This window comes from Aethalodelphis obliquidens, unplaced genomic scaffold (assembly GCF_003676395.1).
Source record: "Aethalodelphis obliquidens isolate GAN/ISIS:26980383/991018 unplaced genomic scaffold, ASM367639v1 scaffold42, whole genome shotgun sequence".
Lineage (NCBI taxonomy): Eukaryota > Metazoa > Chordata > Mammalia > Artiodactyla > Delphinidae > Aethalodelphis > Aethalodelphis obliquidens.
Window position 1 is genome coordinate 17,005,165 of NW_020837986.1, and position 19,949 is coordinate 17,025,113.

At 38.2% G+C, this 19,949-nt stretch overlaps 1 protein-coding gene across 4 annotated transcripts in view; it reads right to left on the reverse strand.

The window, feature by feature from the left end:
* The window catches only part of RNF24 (ring finger protein 24), a 140,988-nt gene that overhangs the window by 27,561 nt on the left and 93,478 nt on the right, over nt 1-19,949 (reverse strand). For all 4 annotated transcript variants that reach the window (XM_027078838.1, XM_027078839.1, XM_027078841.1 and 1 more), the window contains one exon: nt 19,652-19,801. In XM_027078838.1, coding sequence (XP_026934639.1) covers nt 19,652-19,794 — 143 coding nt within the window. In that variant the 5' untranslated portion in view covers nt 19,795-19,801. The remainder of the gene's footprint in view (nt 1-19,651; nt 19,802-19,949) is intronic.

The following is a 19,949-nucleotide window of genomic DNA, read 5'->3' on the forward strand; positions in this document are numbered from 1 at the left end:
CTCAAACCCGTGTCCCCTGCATTGGCAGGCAGATTCTTAACCACTGTGCCACCAGGGAAGTCCTGCTGATCTATTTTTTGAGTTAATTTTTATATAGGAAATGAGGCAGGGGTTCAATTTTATTCTTTCACGTGTATTATTCAGTTGGTCCACCATTTGTTGAAGAGACTATTCTTTTGCCACTGAATGGGCCTGGCACCCTTGTGAAAAACAACTGGCCATACCATACTACCCAAAGTAATCTACAGATTTAATGTGATCCCTATCAAATTACCCATGACATTTTTTTTACAGAAATGGAACAGATAATCCTAAAATTTATATGGAACCATAAAAGCCAGAATTGCAAAGCAACCCTGAGTAACGAGAATAAAACTGGAGGCATAACCCTCCCAGACTTCAGATAATACTACAAAGCTACAGTGATCAAAACAGCCTGTTACTCTCATGACAACAGACATACAAATCAATGGAACAGAATAGAAAGCCCAGAAATAAACCCATACACCTATGGACAATTAATGTTCCTCAAAGGAGGCAAGACTATACAATGGGGAAAAGTATCTTCAGCAAGTGGTGTTGGGAAAGTTGGACAGCCGCATGTAAATCAATGAGGTTTAGAACACACCCTCACACCATACTCAAAAATAAACTCAAAATGGCTTAAAGACTAAATATAAGACAAGATACCATAAAACTCCTAGAAGAGGACACAGGCAAAACACTGTCTGACATAAATCATATCAATGTTTTCTTAGGTGAGTCTCCCAAGGCAATAGAAATAAAAGCAAAAATAAACAAATGGGACCTAATCAAGCTTATAAGCTTTTGCACAGCAAAGGAAATGATGAACAAAATGAAAAGACAACCTACGGACAGGGAGAAAATATTTGCAAATGATGCGACCGAAAAGGGCTTAATTTCCAAAATTTACAAACAGCTCATACAACTCAATAACAAAAAACCAAACAACCCAACTGAAAAATGGGCAGAAGACCTAAACAGACATTTCTCCAAAGAAGACATACAGATGGCCAATAGGCACATGAAAAGATGCTCATCATCGCAAATTATTAGAGAAATGCAAATCAAAACTATGATGAGGTACCACCTTACACTGGTGAGAATGGCCATCTTCATAAAGTCTGCAAACAATAAATGATGGAGAGGGTGTGGAGAAAAGGGAACCCTCCTACACTGTTGGTGGCAATGTAAATTGGTGCAGCCACTATGCAGAACAGTATGGAGATTCCTCAAAAAACTAAAAATAGAGCTACCATATGATCCAGCAATCCCATTTTTGGGCATACACCCAGACTAAATGATAATTCGAAAAGATACATGCATCCCTATGTTCATAGCAGAACTATTTACAATAGCCAAGACATGGAAACAACCTGAATGTCCATCGAAAGATGAATGGGTGAAGAAGATGTGGTATATATACACAGTGGAATAAATAAACAACAAGGTCCTACTGTATAGCACAGAGAACTATATTCAATATCCTGTGATAAACCATAATGGAAAAAAATATATACATGTATAACTGAGTCACTTTGCTGTACAGCAGAAATTAACACAACACTGTAAATCAACTATAATTCAATAAAATTTAAAAAAAACTATATGGAGAGCCACAAAAGCCAAAAAAAAAATCAATTCACCATAGATGTTTGGGTTTATTTCTGGACTCTCAATTCTATTTTATTGATTTATATGTCCATTCTTATCAGTACCACATATTTTGATAACTGTAGCTTAAAGGAAGTTTTGAAATTGGGAAGTACAAGTCTTCCTGCCTTTTTTTCTTTTTCAGTGTTGTTTTGGCTATTTGGGGCTCCCTGCAGTTCTAAATGAATTGAGGATCAGTTTTTCCATTTCTGTATCAAAGGTTATTAGAATTTTGATAGGCTTTGCATTGAATCTGTAGACTGCTTTGAGGAATACTGCCATCTTAACATATTAAGGCTTCCAATCCATGAAATCTTTCCATTTATTTAGGTCTTCTTTATTTCAGCAATATTTTGTAGTTTTCAGTGAACAAGTCTTTCACCTCCTTGGTTAAATTTACTCCTAGGAATTTCATTCTTTTGGATGCTATTGTAAATGTTTCATTTATTTCCTTTTCAGATTGTTCCTTGTTGGTGTACAGAAATACATCTGATTTTTTTGTGCTGATTCTGTATTCTCAAAGTTTGCTTAACTTGTTTAGTAGTTCTAGATTTTTGTGTGTGTGTGTATTCTATGGGATTGTCTATATATAGAATCATGTCATCTTCAAAAAGAGATAGTTTTACTTCTTTCTTTTCAATTGGATGCCCTCTATTTCTTTTTCTTGTGTAAATGCTCTGGCTAAAACTTCTAGTACAATGTTGCATGGTAATGGTGAAAGTGGGCATCTTTTTAAAATCAATATAAATGCTTTTATTTTTTTCACTGTTTCTGTTGAGAAATCAGATTTTTTTTTTTTAGTATACAATGACGTGTATCCACCATTATAGTAACATACAGAATAGTTTCATCGCCCTACACATTCTTTGTCTTCTACCTGTTCATCCCTCCCTCTCCCGTAGATCCTGGCAACCGCTGACTTTTTAACTTTCTCCATAGTTTTGCCTTTTCCAGAATGTCACATAGTGAGAGTCACATAGTATGTAGCCTTTTCAAAGTGGCTTCTTTCACTTAGAAATATGCATTTAAGATTCCTCCATGTCCTTTCATGGCTTGATAGCGCATTTACTTTCAGTGCTGAATAATATTCTGTTATCTGGATGGACCACAATTCATTTATTCATTTACTCACTGAAGGATATCTCGGTTGATACCAAGTTTTGGCATTTATGAGTAAAGCTTCTTTCTAAAACATATGTGTGTTGGTTTTAGTGTGGACATAAGTTTTCAAATACTTTAGATATGTAAAGAAATTCACTTCTGTGTGTGTATGTGTGTGTGTGTGTGTGTGTGTGTGTGTGTGTAATATTTTATCTTAGTCATGGGTTGTCAGCCATTTTACAAAAAACGACCCCCCCGCCCAAACAAACCCCATTTTTTGTGATTTGCTGTACTTCTTGAATCCTTAACTTGTGAGGGAAATTTTCATCGACTGCTTCTTCCCTATTTTCTCTCAACATTTCTTTTTTGGACTCATTTAAATGTGGTTTAGGCCTTTTTACTATGTCCCAAATTTTTGTTACATTTTCTACCCCTTCCTCTTTCCAACTGTTATCCTGCTTATTTTCTACTGACTATTTGCCACATTACTAACATTTTTGTTATTAAAGAGTATTGAGCAGAGTTCCCTGTGCTATACAGTAGGTCCTTGTTGGCTACTATTTTAAACATACCAGTGTATACGTGTCAATCCCATACTCCCATTCTATCCCTCCCCGCCATCCTTCCTCCCTGCTAACCATAAATTTGTTCTCTAAGTCAGGAGTCCCCAACCCCCAGCCTGTTAGGAACCGGGCTGCACAGCAGGTGAGTGGCAGGCGAGTGAGTAAAGCTTCATCTGCCACTCCCCATTACTCGCCCGGGGAAAAATTGTCTTCCTCAGAACTAGTCCCTGGTGCCAAACGATTGGGGACTGCTGCTCTAAGTCTGTGAATATGTTTCTCTTTTGTTCATTTGCATCTTTTTATTAGATTCTTCATACAAGTGATATCATATGATATTTGTCTTTCTCTGTCTGACTTACTTCACTTAGTATGATAATCTCCAGGTTCATCTATGTTGCTGCAAATGGCATTATTTTATTCTTTTTAATGGCTGAGTAATATTCCATTGTATATATGTACCACATCTTATTCATTCATCTCTTGATGGACATTTAGGTTGCTCCCATGTCTTGACTATTGTAAACAGTGCTGCAATGAACATTGGGGTGCACGTATCCTTTTGAACCATGTTTTTCTTTGGATATATGCCCAGGAGTGGGATTGCTGGATCTTATGGTGGCTCTATTTTTAGTTTCTTAAGGAACCTCCATACTATTCTGCACAATGGCCGTACGAATTTACATTCCCACCAACAGTATAGGAGGGTTGCCTTTTCTCCACACCCTCTCCAGCATTTATTGTTTATAGACTTTTTTTTTTTTTTTTTTTTTTTGCGGTACGCAGGCCTCTCACTGTTGTGGCCTCTCCCGTTGCGGAGCACAGGCTCCGGACGCGCAGGCTCAGCGGCCACGGCTCACGGGCCCAGCCGCTCCATGGCATGTGGGATCCTCCCGGACCAGGGCACGAACCCGTGTCCCCTGCATCGGCAGGCGGACTCTCAACCACTTCGCCACCAGGGAAGCCCTGTTTATAGACTTTTTGATGGCCATTCTGACTGGTGTGAGGTGATATCTCATTGTAGCCTTGATTTGCATTTCTCTAATAATTAGTGATGTTGAGCATCTTTTCATGTGCCTCTTGGCCATCTGTATGTTTTCTTTGGAGAAATGTCTATTTAGGTCTTCTGCCCAGAAAATGGGCATCTTTGTCTTGTTCCTGATCTTAGGGGGAAAGCTTTCAGTTTTTCACCATTGAGTATGATGTTAGTTGTGGGTTATTCATAAATGCTATTTCTTATGTCAGTTTTTTTTAAATTTTATTATTTTATTTATTTATATTTTGGCTGCATTGGGTCTTCATTGCTGTGCATGGGCTTTCTCTAGTTGTTGTGAGCAGGGGTTACTCTTCGTTGTGGTGCATGGGCTTCTCATTGTGGTGGCTTCTCTTGTTGTGGAGCATGGGCTCTAGGTGTGCAGGCTTCAGTAGTTGTGGCACGCAGGCTCAGTAGTTGGGGCTCACAGGCTCTACAGCACAGGCTCAGTAGTTGTGGCGCATGGGCTTAGTTGATCCGTGGCATGTGGGATCTTCCCGGACCAGGGCTCGAACCCGTGTCTCCCGCATTGGCAGGAGGATTCTTAACTACTGCGCCACCAGGGAAGTCCCCTTATGTCAGTTTTAGTGCACTGTGTTTTTTCTAGGAAAGTGTCTAATTCGACTAAAATTTCAAATTTACTGGCATAAAGTTGTTTATAATATCCTTTGCTATCTTTTTAATGCTTTTAGGATTTGTAGTAATGTCCCCTTTTTAATTCCTGATATTAGTAAATTTATGTTTTCTCTTCTTCTGGATCTCTTTCTAGAGATTCATCAATTTTGTTAATCTTTTCAAAGAATCAGCTTTTTTGATTTTAATAATTTTATTACACATTTGTTTTCTAGTTCATTGATTTCTGTGCTTAGTTTTTTTAGGAAGATTTTCTTCTACTTTCTTTTCAGTTTAATTGGTTTTTTTTTTTTTTTTAGTTCCATGAAAGGAAAATTTATATCACTGGTTTTCAGTCTTTCTTGTCTAATATATGATTTTTAAAACTATAAATTTCTCTTAATTAGGTCAAATTTATTAAACATGTAATTCAAATCATCCTTACTGTTTTTTTTCTTTTTTTGGTCTTCCTGTTTTGCTGAGAGAAGTGTACCTACATTTTCATGTAAAGGAATAAAATGAACTCCATTACAGTTCATTAAAATGAGGCTGGATTTGTAAATTTACTTTGCTTATTTGACTTTTACTTGGATCTGCATATTTTCCCAAAGCAACATTACTTCCAGCCACAGCAGGGGTCAATTTGTGTTTACCTTTTTTTCAATCCATGGCTCAAAAATTCATCCCTTCTAAAAAGTCCTACTTAAATTAATTTCATCCCTCTGATTACTCCGTTACTCTAAGTTCAACTAATTACCTAATATTTTAGATTGCACTATTTTATTTTGCATTTGCCATGCATTTAAGAGAAATATCTTTTTGCTATTCCTTCCAGGAAACATACTAGTAATATAGATTGTGACTTATTTGATGAAAGGAGGTAAGAATGGGGAATATTTCCTTTTTCTTAAGTAGCTTGTTATCCATTATTGAAAGAAAAGTAAAGTAGGTACTGTCTTTGTTTAAAATTTTCAGGCTCAAAAAAAGTTTTAATATTGTAAATCAACTATACTTCAATAGAAAAGTTTTAGAATATCCTCAATACGCAAATCTGTCCTTTGAGTGTGATTATGAAATTCTGAAATGGTTATTTTGAAATGAAGCCTGATAAATATAATTTATTATTATTTTTTAAGTGGTTAAGAGCAAGTGCTTGGGTCAGACAACTGGGTTTGAGTCTCAGTTCTAACCAACTTTTATCTGTGTGACTATAGGAAAATTATTTAACTTCTGTAAAATAAAGATAATAAAGTTACCTAGTTTAACTGCAGTACACAGCACAGGGTCTGGCACATAGTAAGTACTTAATAACATGCTCAGTTAGACCTCCCACATTGCTCTTTGATTCTACTTATTCATGCTGAGTATCCTAAGCTTCCATTGCAGTAGTCATTTCAAACCCTTGCCACCCTCTTCAAGCTTTATCCTACCACCTCCTTCCCCATCATTTTCAACTACTTTTCAGAGAAAGAGGTTTTCAGATATGCAGCTCTCTTGCTCCCAGCCCCACATACCTACATATGTACTGTTCTTCCCAGTTACCTTCATCTCTGTCTTAAGAAGGTATTCTCCTGTTTAAAACCAATATTGCTGTAACTTTTAGGTATGTCTCTCCTCACTTCCACGATTCATTCTTTCTCACAAATCCTCTACAACTAGCTCATTCTCCTTAATATTATATTTATAAATATCCCTAAATCTCTATCTTAAAAAAAACCCAAACAACAAAATACTTCCGTAGGGACTTCCTGGGTGGTGCAGCGGTTAAGAATCCGCCTGCCAATGCAGGGGGACACGGGTCGATCCCTGGTCTGGGAAGATCCCACATCCTACGGAGCAACTGAGCCTGTGCGCCACAACTACTGAGCCTGCGCTCTAGAGCACGCGTGCCGCAACTACTGAGCCCATGTGCCACAACTACTGAAGCCCGCATGCACTAGGGCCTGCATGCCACAACTACTGAGCCCGTGTGCTGTAACTACTGAAGCCCATGTGCCTAGAGGCCATGCTGTGCAACAAGAGAAGCCACTGCAATGAGCAGCCTGCACACCACAGTGAAGAGTAGCCCCCACTTGCTGCAACTAGAGAAAGCCCACGTGCAGCAATGAAGACCCAGTGCAGCCACAAACAAAACAAAACAAAACTTCTTTAATTTACAGGAAACTGCACTCCCCACCCCTAATCTTTTCTTAGCCAATATTCTTCAAAGAGGAGGTTATATTCCTTGTATCCATTTTCACCTGGTCCTCAGGCTTTGCCCCATTATAACCCACCTTTCATCACCTGTGCACCTATTCTACTGAACCTTTTCTAACTAAGATTATGAATGCAAAGCTAATTGTCAAGTATAATGGGAACTCTTCAATTCTTCTTACGGGAGGGACCTCCCTGAGAACTGCTGACACAACTGACTCAATCCATTGAAGCCCTACTTGTGGGGCACCTCTCTCATGATTTTCCTCCTGTCTCCTGCTATCCCTTTCTAATCTCTCTTAGGGGCTCCTCTTAAATGTCAATGTTTATCTAGGATTCTGTTCTGGACCCATTTTATTTCACTATATACATTATCTTTATGGGACACTCCTGGCTTCAACTTCCACCTATCATTATATCATCTCCTGTTTCCAGACCAGACTTCTCATAAGCTTTAGACCTATATATCAAATTGTGTACTAAACAGCTTGACTGTTACACAGGGAACTCAGTCCTCCCATGTCTGAAACAGAATCTATCATCTTTCCACCCCAAACTTGCCCATCCATTTTCTTTCTCTGTTAAGGGATTGCTATCCACCCAGCTGCCTAAATCAGAAGTCCAGGAAAGATTCTAAGCTCATCCTTTCCTTGTCTTTTATGTCCAGTCACCAAATTCTATTCATTTTCACCTCTCAAATATTTCTCACAACCATCCATAGCACCCTCTCTATCTTTTCTGTCATTATCTTGACCTAATAATTTCTAGTAGGTAACTCAAAAATTTCCCTCTATTTTTAATTTTTAATTACATATGTTTCAAAGTTATATATAGTTTTACAGGTTAGTAACAACAACAACAATAAAAATCAGCAATCCTGCCTTCTTCCCCAGAGATAACCATTTTTTCCCCTTTAGCTCACTATTTTGATATTTACTTCCAAGTTTTTAAATATGTTTCTTGTGTTGCTACTTCTTGATTTTCCAGTTTTATGCCTATCTATTAACTTCCTATTAGGGACACCATTCTTTCATTTACCTAACCACATTTATTGAGTGCCAATATTGTGCCAGGCACTGTTCTGGGTGTTTGGGATACAGCAAACAGAACAGACAAATACCTGGGGACAGAGATGAATAACAAACATAAATTAGAATATTATATGGTTCGTTATAAAATAGCAAAGACATCCTTCTTTTGTGCTCCAGTAGTGATCTATCCATAACCCTATCACAGGCAGAAAATTCTATACTACAATGTTGTGTAAGATTGTGGTTGGTGCTGGCTGTCTCATTTAGACTTAAGTTGTGCTCCTCCTATGGTTCTGATGCGTTTGGTTGTGACTGGAGGGATCTTTCTACTTGAGAACATAATAGCTCCCTGGGAAGGTGTTGGAGAACTTAAGTTATATCTAAAAATGGGCTTGGGTAATATTAGAGGAGTTGAATCCATGAATCTCCAGATTAACTGTAAATGACTTGTGAAATCCAAACTTAACATCTGAGGGTTAAAAGCAACAAACTGAGATCATCAGAAAGGGAAAACGTCTTACATTGTGATTAAAATTTCAAAATGGTACCAATTACTTGTAAATGAAATTTAGAAATGTTTGAATGTGACTCGTTTCTCTGATTAAGCAAGGTAATTTTATTTTAGTATAGAAGATTCCCACTTATTTGCTTTGTTAGCTTAATAAAAAAGATACAAAAATGATAAAATGTACTACAATGATAATGCGTGAAAACAACTGCTATAGTTTTTTTCTTTATTTCTTATTTGCTTGATTATTAAAAGGAAAACAATGAGATAAAATAGTGTTTCACAATTTACTTCTCAAAAAATTTACCCAGAATCACAATTGGTATACTAGTGTTTTTCTTAAAACAAAGTTAAAGGCTTAATTAATTCTTTGACAAAGTAATAAAGAATATACTATAAGCTATACACTTTAGATTATTTTATATGCTAACCCTTCCTTTTTTAAAATATTTTTTATATTTTTGTCTTCTTTTTAAAAATAATTTGGTTTCAGATATTAAATTCACAAATTTCTGAGTTAAACCACTATTTGGAGAGGAATTACCAAAAAATTTAGTAGGTCTGAAAAAAAGAAATAGATTTTAATACTCTGAGGTCCTGTTTGTGCCATGGCAATTCCTTAATTTAAAAAAAATGCTGAATATTTACATAACATTTATCAAACTATTATTATTTAAAATCAAACTATTATTAAAAAATGTTAGAAAAAGGAAATTTCTGGAAATAAACAGATTTTTAAAAAGTTTTTCCTGAATGCTATAATTATATTAGCTAGGTATTTATCTCTCTGAACAAGACCTAAAAATCATAAGCAGACAGCATATAAGAGGCAATTACAGTTTTGAGAACTTCAGAAAAGATTCATCTATAAAAAAAAATTCACTTTCTATGAAGAATGTAAATTAACTTGTCAGAAAATCAGAAATTACACACTAAATTCATTTGAATTTGACCATCAGTGAGTGCCCCCAAAACACTAGTGGCAACAATAAATTATTGCTGAAAGATATTTGATGATGGTATTTATCTTAACATAATCATATACTGTGCAAACACTAAAAACTGTTAGATATATAGCTGTTTAATAAAATTCAATTCTCTTCTCTTTCATTCCATAAAGCTCTTTGAATACGGTGTAAAAATTTTTACAGTCTCAGCTTTGGCTTTGAAAATTAGGCCCTATTTGGAAATAAAAACAAAAAAACCCAAATGGGACCTAATCAAACTCAAAAGCTTTTGCATGCCAAAGGAAGCCATAAACAAAATGAAAAGACAACCCATAGAATGGGAGAAAATATTTGCAAATGATGCAACTGACAAAGGATTAATCTCCAAAATTTACAAACAGCTTATGCAGCTCAATATCAAAAAAACAAACAACCCAATCAAAAAATGGGCAGAAGACCTAAACAGATGTTTCTCCAAAGAAGACATACAGATGGCCAAGAGGCACATGAAAAAATGCTCAACATCACAAATTATTAGAGAAATTCAAATCAAAACTACAATGAGATATCACCTCACACCAGTCAGAATGGCCATCATCAAAAAGGTTACAAACAATAAATGCTGGAGAGGGTGTAGAGAAAACGCAACCCTCCTACTCTGTTGGTGGGAATGTAAATTGATGCAGCCATTATGGAGAACAGTATGGAGGTTCCTTAAGAAACTAAAAATAGAGCTACCATATGATCCAGCAATCCCACTCGTGGGCATATATCCAGAGAAAAATATGGTTTGAGAGGATGCATGCACCCCAATGTTCATTGCAGCACTGTTTACAATAGTCAAGACATGGAAGCAAACTAAATGTCCATCAACAGATGAATGAGTAAGTAAGATGTGGTATGTCCATCAACAGATGAATGAATAAGATGTGGTACATATATACAATGGAATATTACTCAGCCATAAAAAAGAATAAAATAATGCCATTTGCAGCAACATGGATGGACCTGGACATTATCATCTAAATAAGTCAGACAAAGAAAGACAAATATGGTATCGCTTATATGCAGAATCTAAAAAAAAATGATACAAGCTTATTTACAAAACAGAAACAGACTCACAGACTTAGAGAACAAACTTATGGTTACTGGGGGGAAGGATGGGGGAGAGGGACAGACTGGGAGTTTGGGATTGACATGTACACACTGCTATATTTAACACAGATAACCAAGAAGGACCTACTGTATAGCAGCAGTCCCCAACCTATTTGGCACCAGGAACTGGTTTTGTGGAAGACAGTTTTTCCACGGACTGGGCTGGGGTGGGGGATGGTTTGGGGATGATTCAAGCACATTGATTTCTTATGGTTTCTGTGCAGTCAAACCTCTCTGCTAATGATAATCTGTACTTGCAGCTGCTCCCCAGCACTCGCATCACCGCCTCAGCTCCACCTCAGATCATCAGGCATTAGATTCTCATAAGGAGCACACAACCTAGATCCCTCGCATGCGCAGTTCACAATAGGGTTTGCGCTCCTATGAGAAACTGCTCTTCTGACAGGAGGTGGAGCTCAGGCAGTAATGCCAGTGATGGAGAGTGGCTGTAAATACAGATGAAGCTTCACTGGCTCACCCGCTGCTCACCTCCTGCGGTGCGGCCCAGTTCCTAACAGGCCACGGACCAATACTGGGGCTTGGGGACCCCTGCTGTATAGCACAGGGAACTCTGCTCAATAAACCTAAATGGGAAAAGAATTTGAAAAAGGATACATGTATATGTATAATTGAATCACTTTGCCGTACACCTGAAACTAACATAACATTGTTAATCAACTCTACTCCAATATAAAATAAAAATTTTTTTTAAAGTATTGAAATGAAAAAAAAGAAAAAAAAGACGAAAATTAGGCCCTATTTAAAAACTTAGAGAGTGGAGGGGAAGATGGCGGAAGAGTAAGACGCAGAGATCGCCTTCCTCCCCACAGATACACCACAAATACATCTACACGTGGAACAACTCCTACAGAACACTTACTGAACGCTGGCAGCAGACCTCAGACCTCCCAAAAGGCAAGAAAGTCCCCACGTACCAGGGTAGGGCAAAAGAAAAAAGAATAAACAGAGACAAAAGGATAGGGACGGGACCTGCACCAGTGGCAGGGAGCTGTGAAGGAGGAAAGGTTTCCACACACTAGGAAGACCATTAGTGGGCGGAGACTGCGGGTGGCAGAGGGGGAAAGGTTCGGAGCCGCGGAGGAGAGCACAGCAATAGGGGTGCGGAGGGCAAAGCGGAGAGATTCCCGCACAGAGGATCGGTGCTGACCAGCACTCACCAGCCCGAGAGGCTTGTCTGCTCCCCCGCTGGGGTGGGCGGGGCTGGGAGCTGAGGCTCGGGCTTCGGTCGGTCGGAGCGCAGGGAGAGGACTGGGGTTGGCGGCGTGAACACAGCCTGCAGGGGGTTAGTGCACCACGGCTAGCCGGGAGGGAGTCCGGGGAAAAGTCTGGACTTGCCGAAGAGGCAAGAGACTTTTTCTTCCCTCTTTGTTTCTTGGTGTGCGAGGAGAGGGGATTCAGAGCGCTGCTTAAAGGAGCTCCAAAGACGGGCGCGAGCCGCGGCTAAAAGCGTGGACCCCAGAGACGGGTATGAAACGCTAAGGCTTCTGCTGCCGCCACCAAGAAGCCTGTGTGTGAGCATAGGTCACTATCCACACCCCTCTTCCACGGAGCCTGTTTAGCCCGCCAATGCCAGGGTCCCGGGATCCAGGGACAACTTCCCCGGGAGAACGCATGGCGCGCCTCAGGCTGGTGCAACGTCATGCCGGCCTCTGCCGCTGCAGGCTCGCCCTGCACTCTGTGCCCCTCACTCCCCCGGCCTGAGTGAGCCAGAGTCCCCGAAGCAGCTGCTCCTTTAACCCCGTCCTGTCTGAGCAAAGAACAGACGCCCTCCTGCGAACTGCACGCAGAGGCGGGGCCAAATCCAAAGCTGAGCCCCTGGGAGTGTGAGAACAAAGAGAAAGGGAAATCTCTCCCAGCAGCCTCAGAAGCAGCGGATTAAAGCTCCACAATCAACTTGATGTACCCTGCATCTGTGGAATACATGAATAGACAACGAATCATCCCAAATTGAGGAGGTGGACTTTGAGAGCAAGATTTATGATTTTTTCCCCTTTTCCTCTTTTTGTGGGTGTGTATGTGTATGCTTCTGTGTGAGATTTTGACTGTATAGCTTTGCTTCCACCATTTGTCCTAGGGTTCTATCCTTCCTTTTTTTTTAAAAAAATTTTTTTTTCTTAATAATTATTTTTTATTTTAATAACTTTATTTTATTTTACTTTACCATCTTTCTTTTTTCCTTCCTTCCTTTCTTTCTTCCTTCCTTCCTTCCTTCCTTTCTTCCTTCCTTCCTTTCTTTCTTTCCTTCCTTCCCTCCTTTAGATGACAAATCATGCCAAATTGAGGAGGTAGACTTTGAGAGCAAGATTTATGATTTTTTCCCCTTTTCCTCTTTTTGTGAGTGTGTATGTGTATGCTTCTGTGTGAGATTATGTCTGTATAGCTTTGCTTCCACCATTTGTCCTAGAGTTCTATCTGTCCGTTTTTAAAAAAAATTTTTTCCTTAATAATTATTTTTTATTTTAATAACTTTATTGTATGTTATCTTCATTTCATTTTACCTTATTTCCTTCTTTTTTTCCCTTCCTTCCCTCCTTCCTTCCTTCTTCCCTCCTTCTCTCCCTTCTTCCTTTCTTTCTTTCTTGTACTAATTCTTTCTTTCTACTTTTACTCCCTTTTATTCTGAGCCATGTGGATGAAAGGCTCTTGGTGCTGCAGCCAGGAAGTCAGTGCTGTGCCTCTGAGGTGGGAGAGCCAACTTCAGGACACTGGTCCACAAGAGACCTCCCAGCTCCACATAATATCAAATGGCTAAAATCTCCCAGAGATCTCCATCTCAACACCAGCACCCAGCTTCACTCAACGACCAGCAAGCTACAGTGCTGGACACCTTATGCCAAACAACTAGCAAGACAGGAACACAACCCCACCCATTAGCAGAGAGGCTGCCTAAAGTCATAATAAGTCCACAGACACCCCAAAACACACCACCAGACGTGGACCTGCCCACAAGAAAGACAAGATCCAGCCTTATCCACCAGAACACAGGCACTAGTTCCCTCCACCAGGAAGCCTACACAACCCACTGAACCAACCTTAGCCACTGGGGACAGACACCAAAAACAACAGGAACTACGAACCTGCAACCTGCAAAAAGGAGACCGCAAACACAGTAAGTTAAGCAAAATAAGAAGACAGAAAAACACAGCAGATGAAGGAGCAAGATAAAAACCCATCAGACCTAACAAATGAAGAGGAAATAGGCAGTCTACCTGAAAAAGAATTCAGAATAATGATAGTAAAGATGATCCAAAATCTTGGAAATAGAATAGACAAAATGCAACAAACATTTAACAAGGACCTAGAAGAAATAAAGATGAAACAAACAACGATGTACAACACAATAAATGAAATTAAAAATACTCTAGATGGGATCAATAGCAGAATAACTGAGGCAGAAGAACGGATAAGTGACCTGGAAGATAAAATAGTGGAAATAACTACTGCATAGCAGAATAAAGAGAAAAGAATGAAAAGAACTAAGGACAGTCTTAGAGACATCTGGGACAATATTAAGCACACCGACATTCGAATTATAGGGGTTCCAGAAGAAGAAGAGAAAAAGAAAGGGACTGAGAAAATATTTGAAGAGATTATAGTTGAAAACTTCCCTAATATGGGAAAGGAAATAGTTAATCAAGTCCAGGAAGCACAGAGTCCCATACAGGATAAATCCAAGGAGAAATATGCCAAGACACATATTAAACAAAATGTCAAAAATTAAATACAAAGAAAACATATTAAAAGCAGCAAGGGAAAAACAACAAAGGAAAACACAAGGGAATCCCCATAAGGTTAACAGCTGATCTTTCAGCAGAAACTCTGCAAGCCAGAAGGGACTGGCAGGACATATTTAAAGTGATGAAGGAGAAAAACCTGCACCCAAGATTACTCTACCCATCAAGGATCTCATTCAGATTTGATGGAGAAATTAAAACCTTTACAGACAAGCAAAAGCTGAGAGAGTTCAGCACCACCAAACCAGCTTTACAACAAATGCTAAAGGAACTTCTCTAGGCAAGAAACACAAGAGAAGGAAAAGATCTACAATAACAAACCCAAAACAATTAAGAAAATGGGAATAGGAACATACATATCAATAATTACCTTAAATGTAAATGGACTAAATGCTCCCACCAAAAGACACAGACTGGCTGAATGGATACAAAAACAAGACCCATATATATGCTGTCTACAAGAGACCCACTTCAGACCTAGAGACACATACAGACTGAAAGTAAGGGGATGGAAAAAGATATTGCATGCAAATGGAAACCAAAAGAAAGCTGGAGTAGCAATTCTCATATCAGACAAAACAGACTTTAAAATAAAGACTATTACAAGAGACAAAGAAGGACACTACATAATGATTGAGGGATCGATCCAACAAGAAGATATAACAATTGTAAATATTGATGCACCCAACATAGGAGCACCTCAATACACAAGGCAAATACTAACAGTCATAAAAGGGGAAATCGACAGTAACACATTCATAGCAGGGGACTTTAACACCCCACTTTCACCAATGGGCAGATCATCCAAAATGAACATAAATAAGGAAACACAAGCTTTAAATGATACATTAAACAAGGTAGACTTAATTGATATTTATAGGACATTCCATCCAAAAACAATAGAATGCACATTTTTCTCAAGCGCTCATGGAACCTTCTCCAGGATAGATCATATCTTGGGTCACAAATCAAGCCTTGGTAAATTTAAGAAAATTGAAATTGTATCAAGTATCTTTTCCGACCACAACGCTATGAGACTAGATATCAGTTACAGGAAAAGATCTGTAAAAAATACGAACACATGGAGTCTAAACAATACACTACCTAATAACGAAGTGATCACTGAAGAAATCAAAGAGGAAATAAAAAAATACCTAGAAACAAATGACAATGGAGACACGACGACCCAAAACCTATGGGATGCAGCAAAAGCAGTTCTAAGAGGGAAGTTTATAGCAATACAATCCTACCTTAAGAAACAGGAAACATCTTGAATAAACAACTTAACCTTGCACCTAAAGCAATTAGAGAAAGAAGAACAAAAAACCCCCAAAGTTAGCAGAAGGAAAGAATCATAAAAATCAGATCAGAAATAAATGAAAAAGAAATGAAGGAAACAATAGCAAAGATCAATAAAACTAAAAGCTGGTTCTTTGAGAAGATAAACAAAAGTGATAAACCATTAGCCAGACTCATCAAGAAAAAAAGGGAGAAGACTCAAATCAATAGAATTAGAAATGAAAAAGGAGAAGTAACAACTGACATTGCAGAAATACAAAAGATCATGAGAGATTACTACAAGCAACTCTATGCCAATAAAATGGGCAACCTGGAAGAAATGGACAAATTCTTAGAAATGTACAACCTGCCAAGACTGAATCAGGAAGAAATAGAAAATATGAACAGACCCATCACAAGCACTGAAATTGAAACTATGATTAAAAATTTCCAACAAACAAAAGCCCAGGACCAGATGGCTTCACAGGCGAATTCTATCAAACATTTAGAGAATAGCGAACACCTATCCTTCTCAAACTCTTCCAAAATATAGCAGAGGGAGGAACATTCCCAAACTCATTCTACGAGTCCACCATTACCCTGATACCAAAACCAGACAAGGATGTCACAAAGAAAGAAAACAGGCCAATATCACTGATGAACATAGACGCAAAAATCCTCAGCAAAATACTAGCAAACAGAATCCAACAGCACGTTAAAAGGATCATACACCATGATCAAGTGGGGTTTATTCCAGGAATGCAAGGATTCTTCAATATATGCAAATCAATCAATGTGATACACCATATTAACAAATTGAAGGAGAAAAACCATATGATCATCTCAATAGATGCAGAAAAAACTTTCGACGAAATTCAAACCCATTTATGATAAAAGCCCTGCAGAAAGTAGGCATAGAGGGAACTTTCCTCAACATAATAAAGGCCATATATGACAAACCCACAGCAAACATTGTCCTCAATGGTGAAAAACTGAAAGCATTTCCACTAAGATCAGGAACAAGACAAGGTTGCCCATTCTCACCACTATTATTTCACATAGTTTTGGAAGTTTTAGCCACAGCAATCAGAGAAGAAAAGGAAATAAAAGGAATCCAAATCGGAAAAGAAGTAAAGCTGTCACTGTTTGCAGATGACATGATACTATACATAAAGAATCCTAAAGATGCCACCAGAAAACTACTAGAGCTAATCAATGAATTTGGTAAAGTAGCAGGATACAAAATTAATGCACAGAAATCTCTGGCATTCCTATACACTAATGATGAAAAATCTGAAAGTGCAATCAAGAAAACACTCCCATTTACCATTGCAACCAAAAGAATAAAATATCTAGGAATAAACCTACCTAAGGAGACAAAAGACCTGTATGCAGAAAATTATAAGACACTGATGAAAGAAATTAAAGATGATACAAATAGATGGAGAGATATACCATGTTCTTGGATTGGAAGAATTAACACTGTGAAAATGACTCTACTACCCAAAGCAATCTATAGATTCAATGCAATCCCTATCAAACTACCACTGGCATTTTTCACAGAACCAGAACAAAAAATTTCACAATTTGTATGGAAACACAAAAGACCCCGAATAGCCAAAGCAATCTTGAGAACGAAAAACGGAGCTGGAGGAATCAGGCTCCCTGACTTCAGACTATACTACAAAGCTACAGTAATCAAGACAGTATGGTACTGGCACAAAAACAGAAAGATAGATCAATGGAACAGGATAGAAAGCCCAGAGATAAACCCACACATATATGGTTGCCTTATCTTTGATAAAGGAGGCAGGAGTGTACAGTGGAGAAAGGACAACCTCTTCAATAAGTGGTGCTGGGAAAACTGGACAGGTACATGTAAAAGTATGAGATTAGATCACTCCCTAAAACCATACACAAAAATAAGCTCAAAATGGATGAAAAACCTAAATGTAAGGCTAGAAACTATCAAACTCTTAGAGGAAACAGGCAGAACACTCTATGACATAAATCACAGCAAGATCCTTTTTGACCCACCTCCTAGAGAAATGGAAATAAAAACAAAAATAAACAAATGGGACCTAATGAAACTTCAGAGCTTTTGCACAGCAAAGGAAACCATAAACAAGACCAAAAGACAACCCTCAGAATGGGAGAAAATATTTTCAAATGAAGCAACTGACAAAGGATTAATTTCCAAAATTTACCAGCAGCTCATGCAGCTCAATAACAAAAAAACAAACAACCCAATCCAAAACTGGGCAGAAGACCTAAATAGACATTTCTCCAAAGAAGATATACAGAGTGCCAGCAAACACATGAAAGAATGCTCAACATCATTAATCATTAGAGAAATGCAAATCAAAACTACAATGAGATATCATCTCACACAAGTCAGAATGGCCATCATCAAAAAATCTAGAAACAATAAATGCTGGAGAGGGTGTGGAGAAAAGGGAACACTCTTTCACTGCTGGTGGGAAAGTGAATTGGTACAGTCACTATGGAGAACAGTATGGAGGTTCCTTAAAAAACTACAAATAGAACTACCATATGACCCAGCAATCCCACTACTGGGCATATAACCTCAGAAAACCATAATTCAAAAAGAGTCCTGTACCAAAATGTTCAAGGCAGCTCTATTTACAATAGCCTGTAGATGGAAACAACCTAAGTGTCCATCATCAGATGAATGGATAAAGAAGATGTGGCACATATATACAATGGAATATTACTCTGCCATAAAAAGAAATGAAATTGATCTATTTGTAATGAGGTGGATAGACCTAGAGTCTGTCATACAGAATGAAGTCAGAAAAAGAATGACAAATACCGTATGCTAACACATATATATGGGATTTAAGAAAAAAAAATGTCATAAAGAACCTAGGAGTGAGACAGGAATAAAGACACAGACCTACTAGAGAATGGACTTGAGGATATGGGGAGGGGGAAGGGTAACCTGTGACAGAGCAAGAGAGAGGCATGGGCATATATACACTACCAAACCTAAGGTAGATAGCTAGTGGGAAGCAGCCACATAGCACAGGGAGATCAGCTCGGTGCTTTGTGACCACCTGGAGGGGTAGGATATGGAGGGTGGGAGGGAGGGAGATGCAAGAGGGAAGAGATATGGGGATATATGTATATATATAACTAAGAAAAAAAAAACATTAGAAAGAGAAAAATGCTTGCTTAAACAATTATGAGTCAGTCAACCATGAAAGTTTACTGGCCAAATCCATTACTCGTTCTAGTGGGTATTTTATCCTTTATCACTTGCCTGTACATGTGCTACAGAGCTTGTCGAATAGTGTTTTATGCAGATAATCAATCACCTGTACACCTGACCAATTCACCAACAAATGGAAGCTTCAGATATTCTTGAGAAACCACAAAAATCTGTTTAAAGTCTTGTATCTTGTTTGGACATTGTTTTCTGATCCCTAATGACTGTAGCTAACACCCTCCTGAAAAGCAATCTTGAAATTTCTGTTAAAGTAGATTAAATCTTGGGGACAATAACGTAAGTGTTATTAGGTTAGGTTCTAATACGTTAGGAAAACAAATGTGGACAATTTTCTCCTCTAGTGCAAAATACCTCCTCAGCAGATAAAATTGAAGACTGAATAAAGGTGTTTTACTGATTAGTAACTCACAGAAGGTTAAAATGTTAAGCCACCTTAATTTTAGAAAATTTGCTAATTATCATATGTATAAAACATTTTATCCTAAGGGCAGAAAGTTGATTTATTATTGATTGCTTAACATATATTGAAGCAACACAGAATGAAAATTGATTACCTAATCAAGTAGCAACAGAAGAGTAAACTAAGGATGAAGACAAATATAGCAGTGCCAAAAACCACAATATATATGTTGAGTGGCAGATTCTGGAATCCAATATTAGGCATCCTGAAGTTGTAATGTGGGAAATCCGAGCTCATGGATGAACTGTGGGGAAAGAAAAGAATGGGAAAAAATTAGGTTATAAAGACTAAAAACCAAGATAGCATTATCTTTGTGCATGTACAAAGGCAAATTTTTCCTTAAGGCTTGAAACAAATATGATAGACAGGGTTAATATCCGTGCCATTAATTC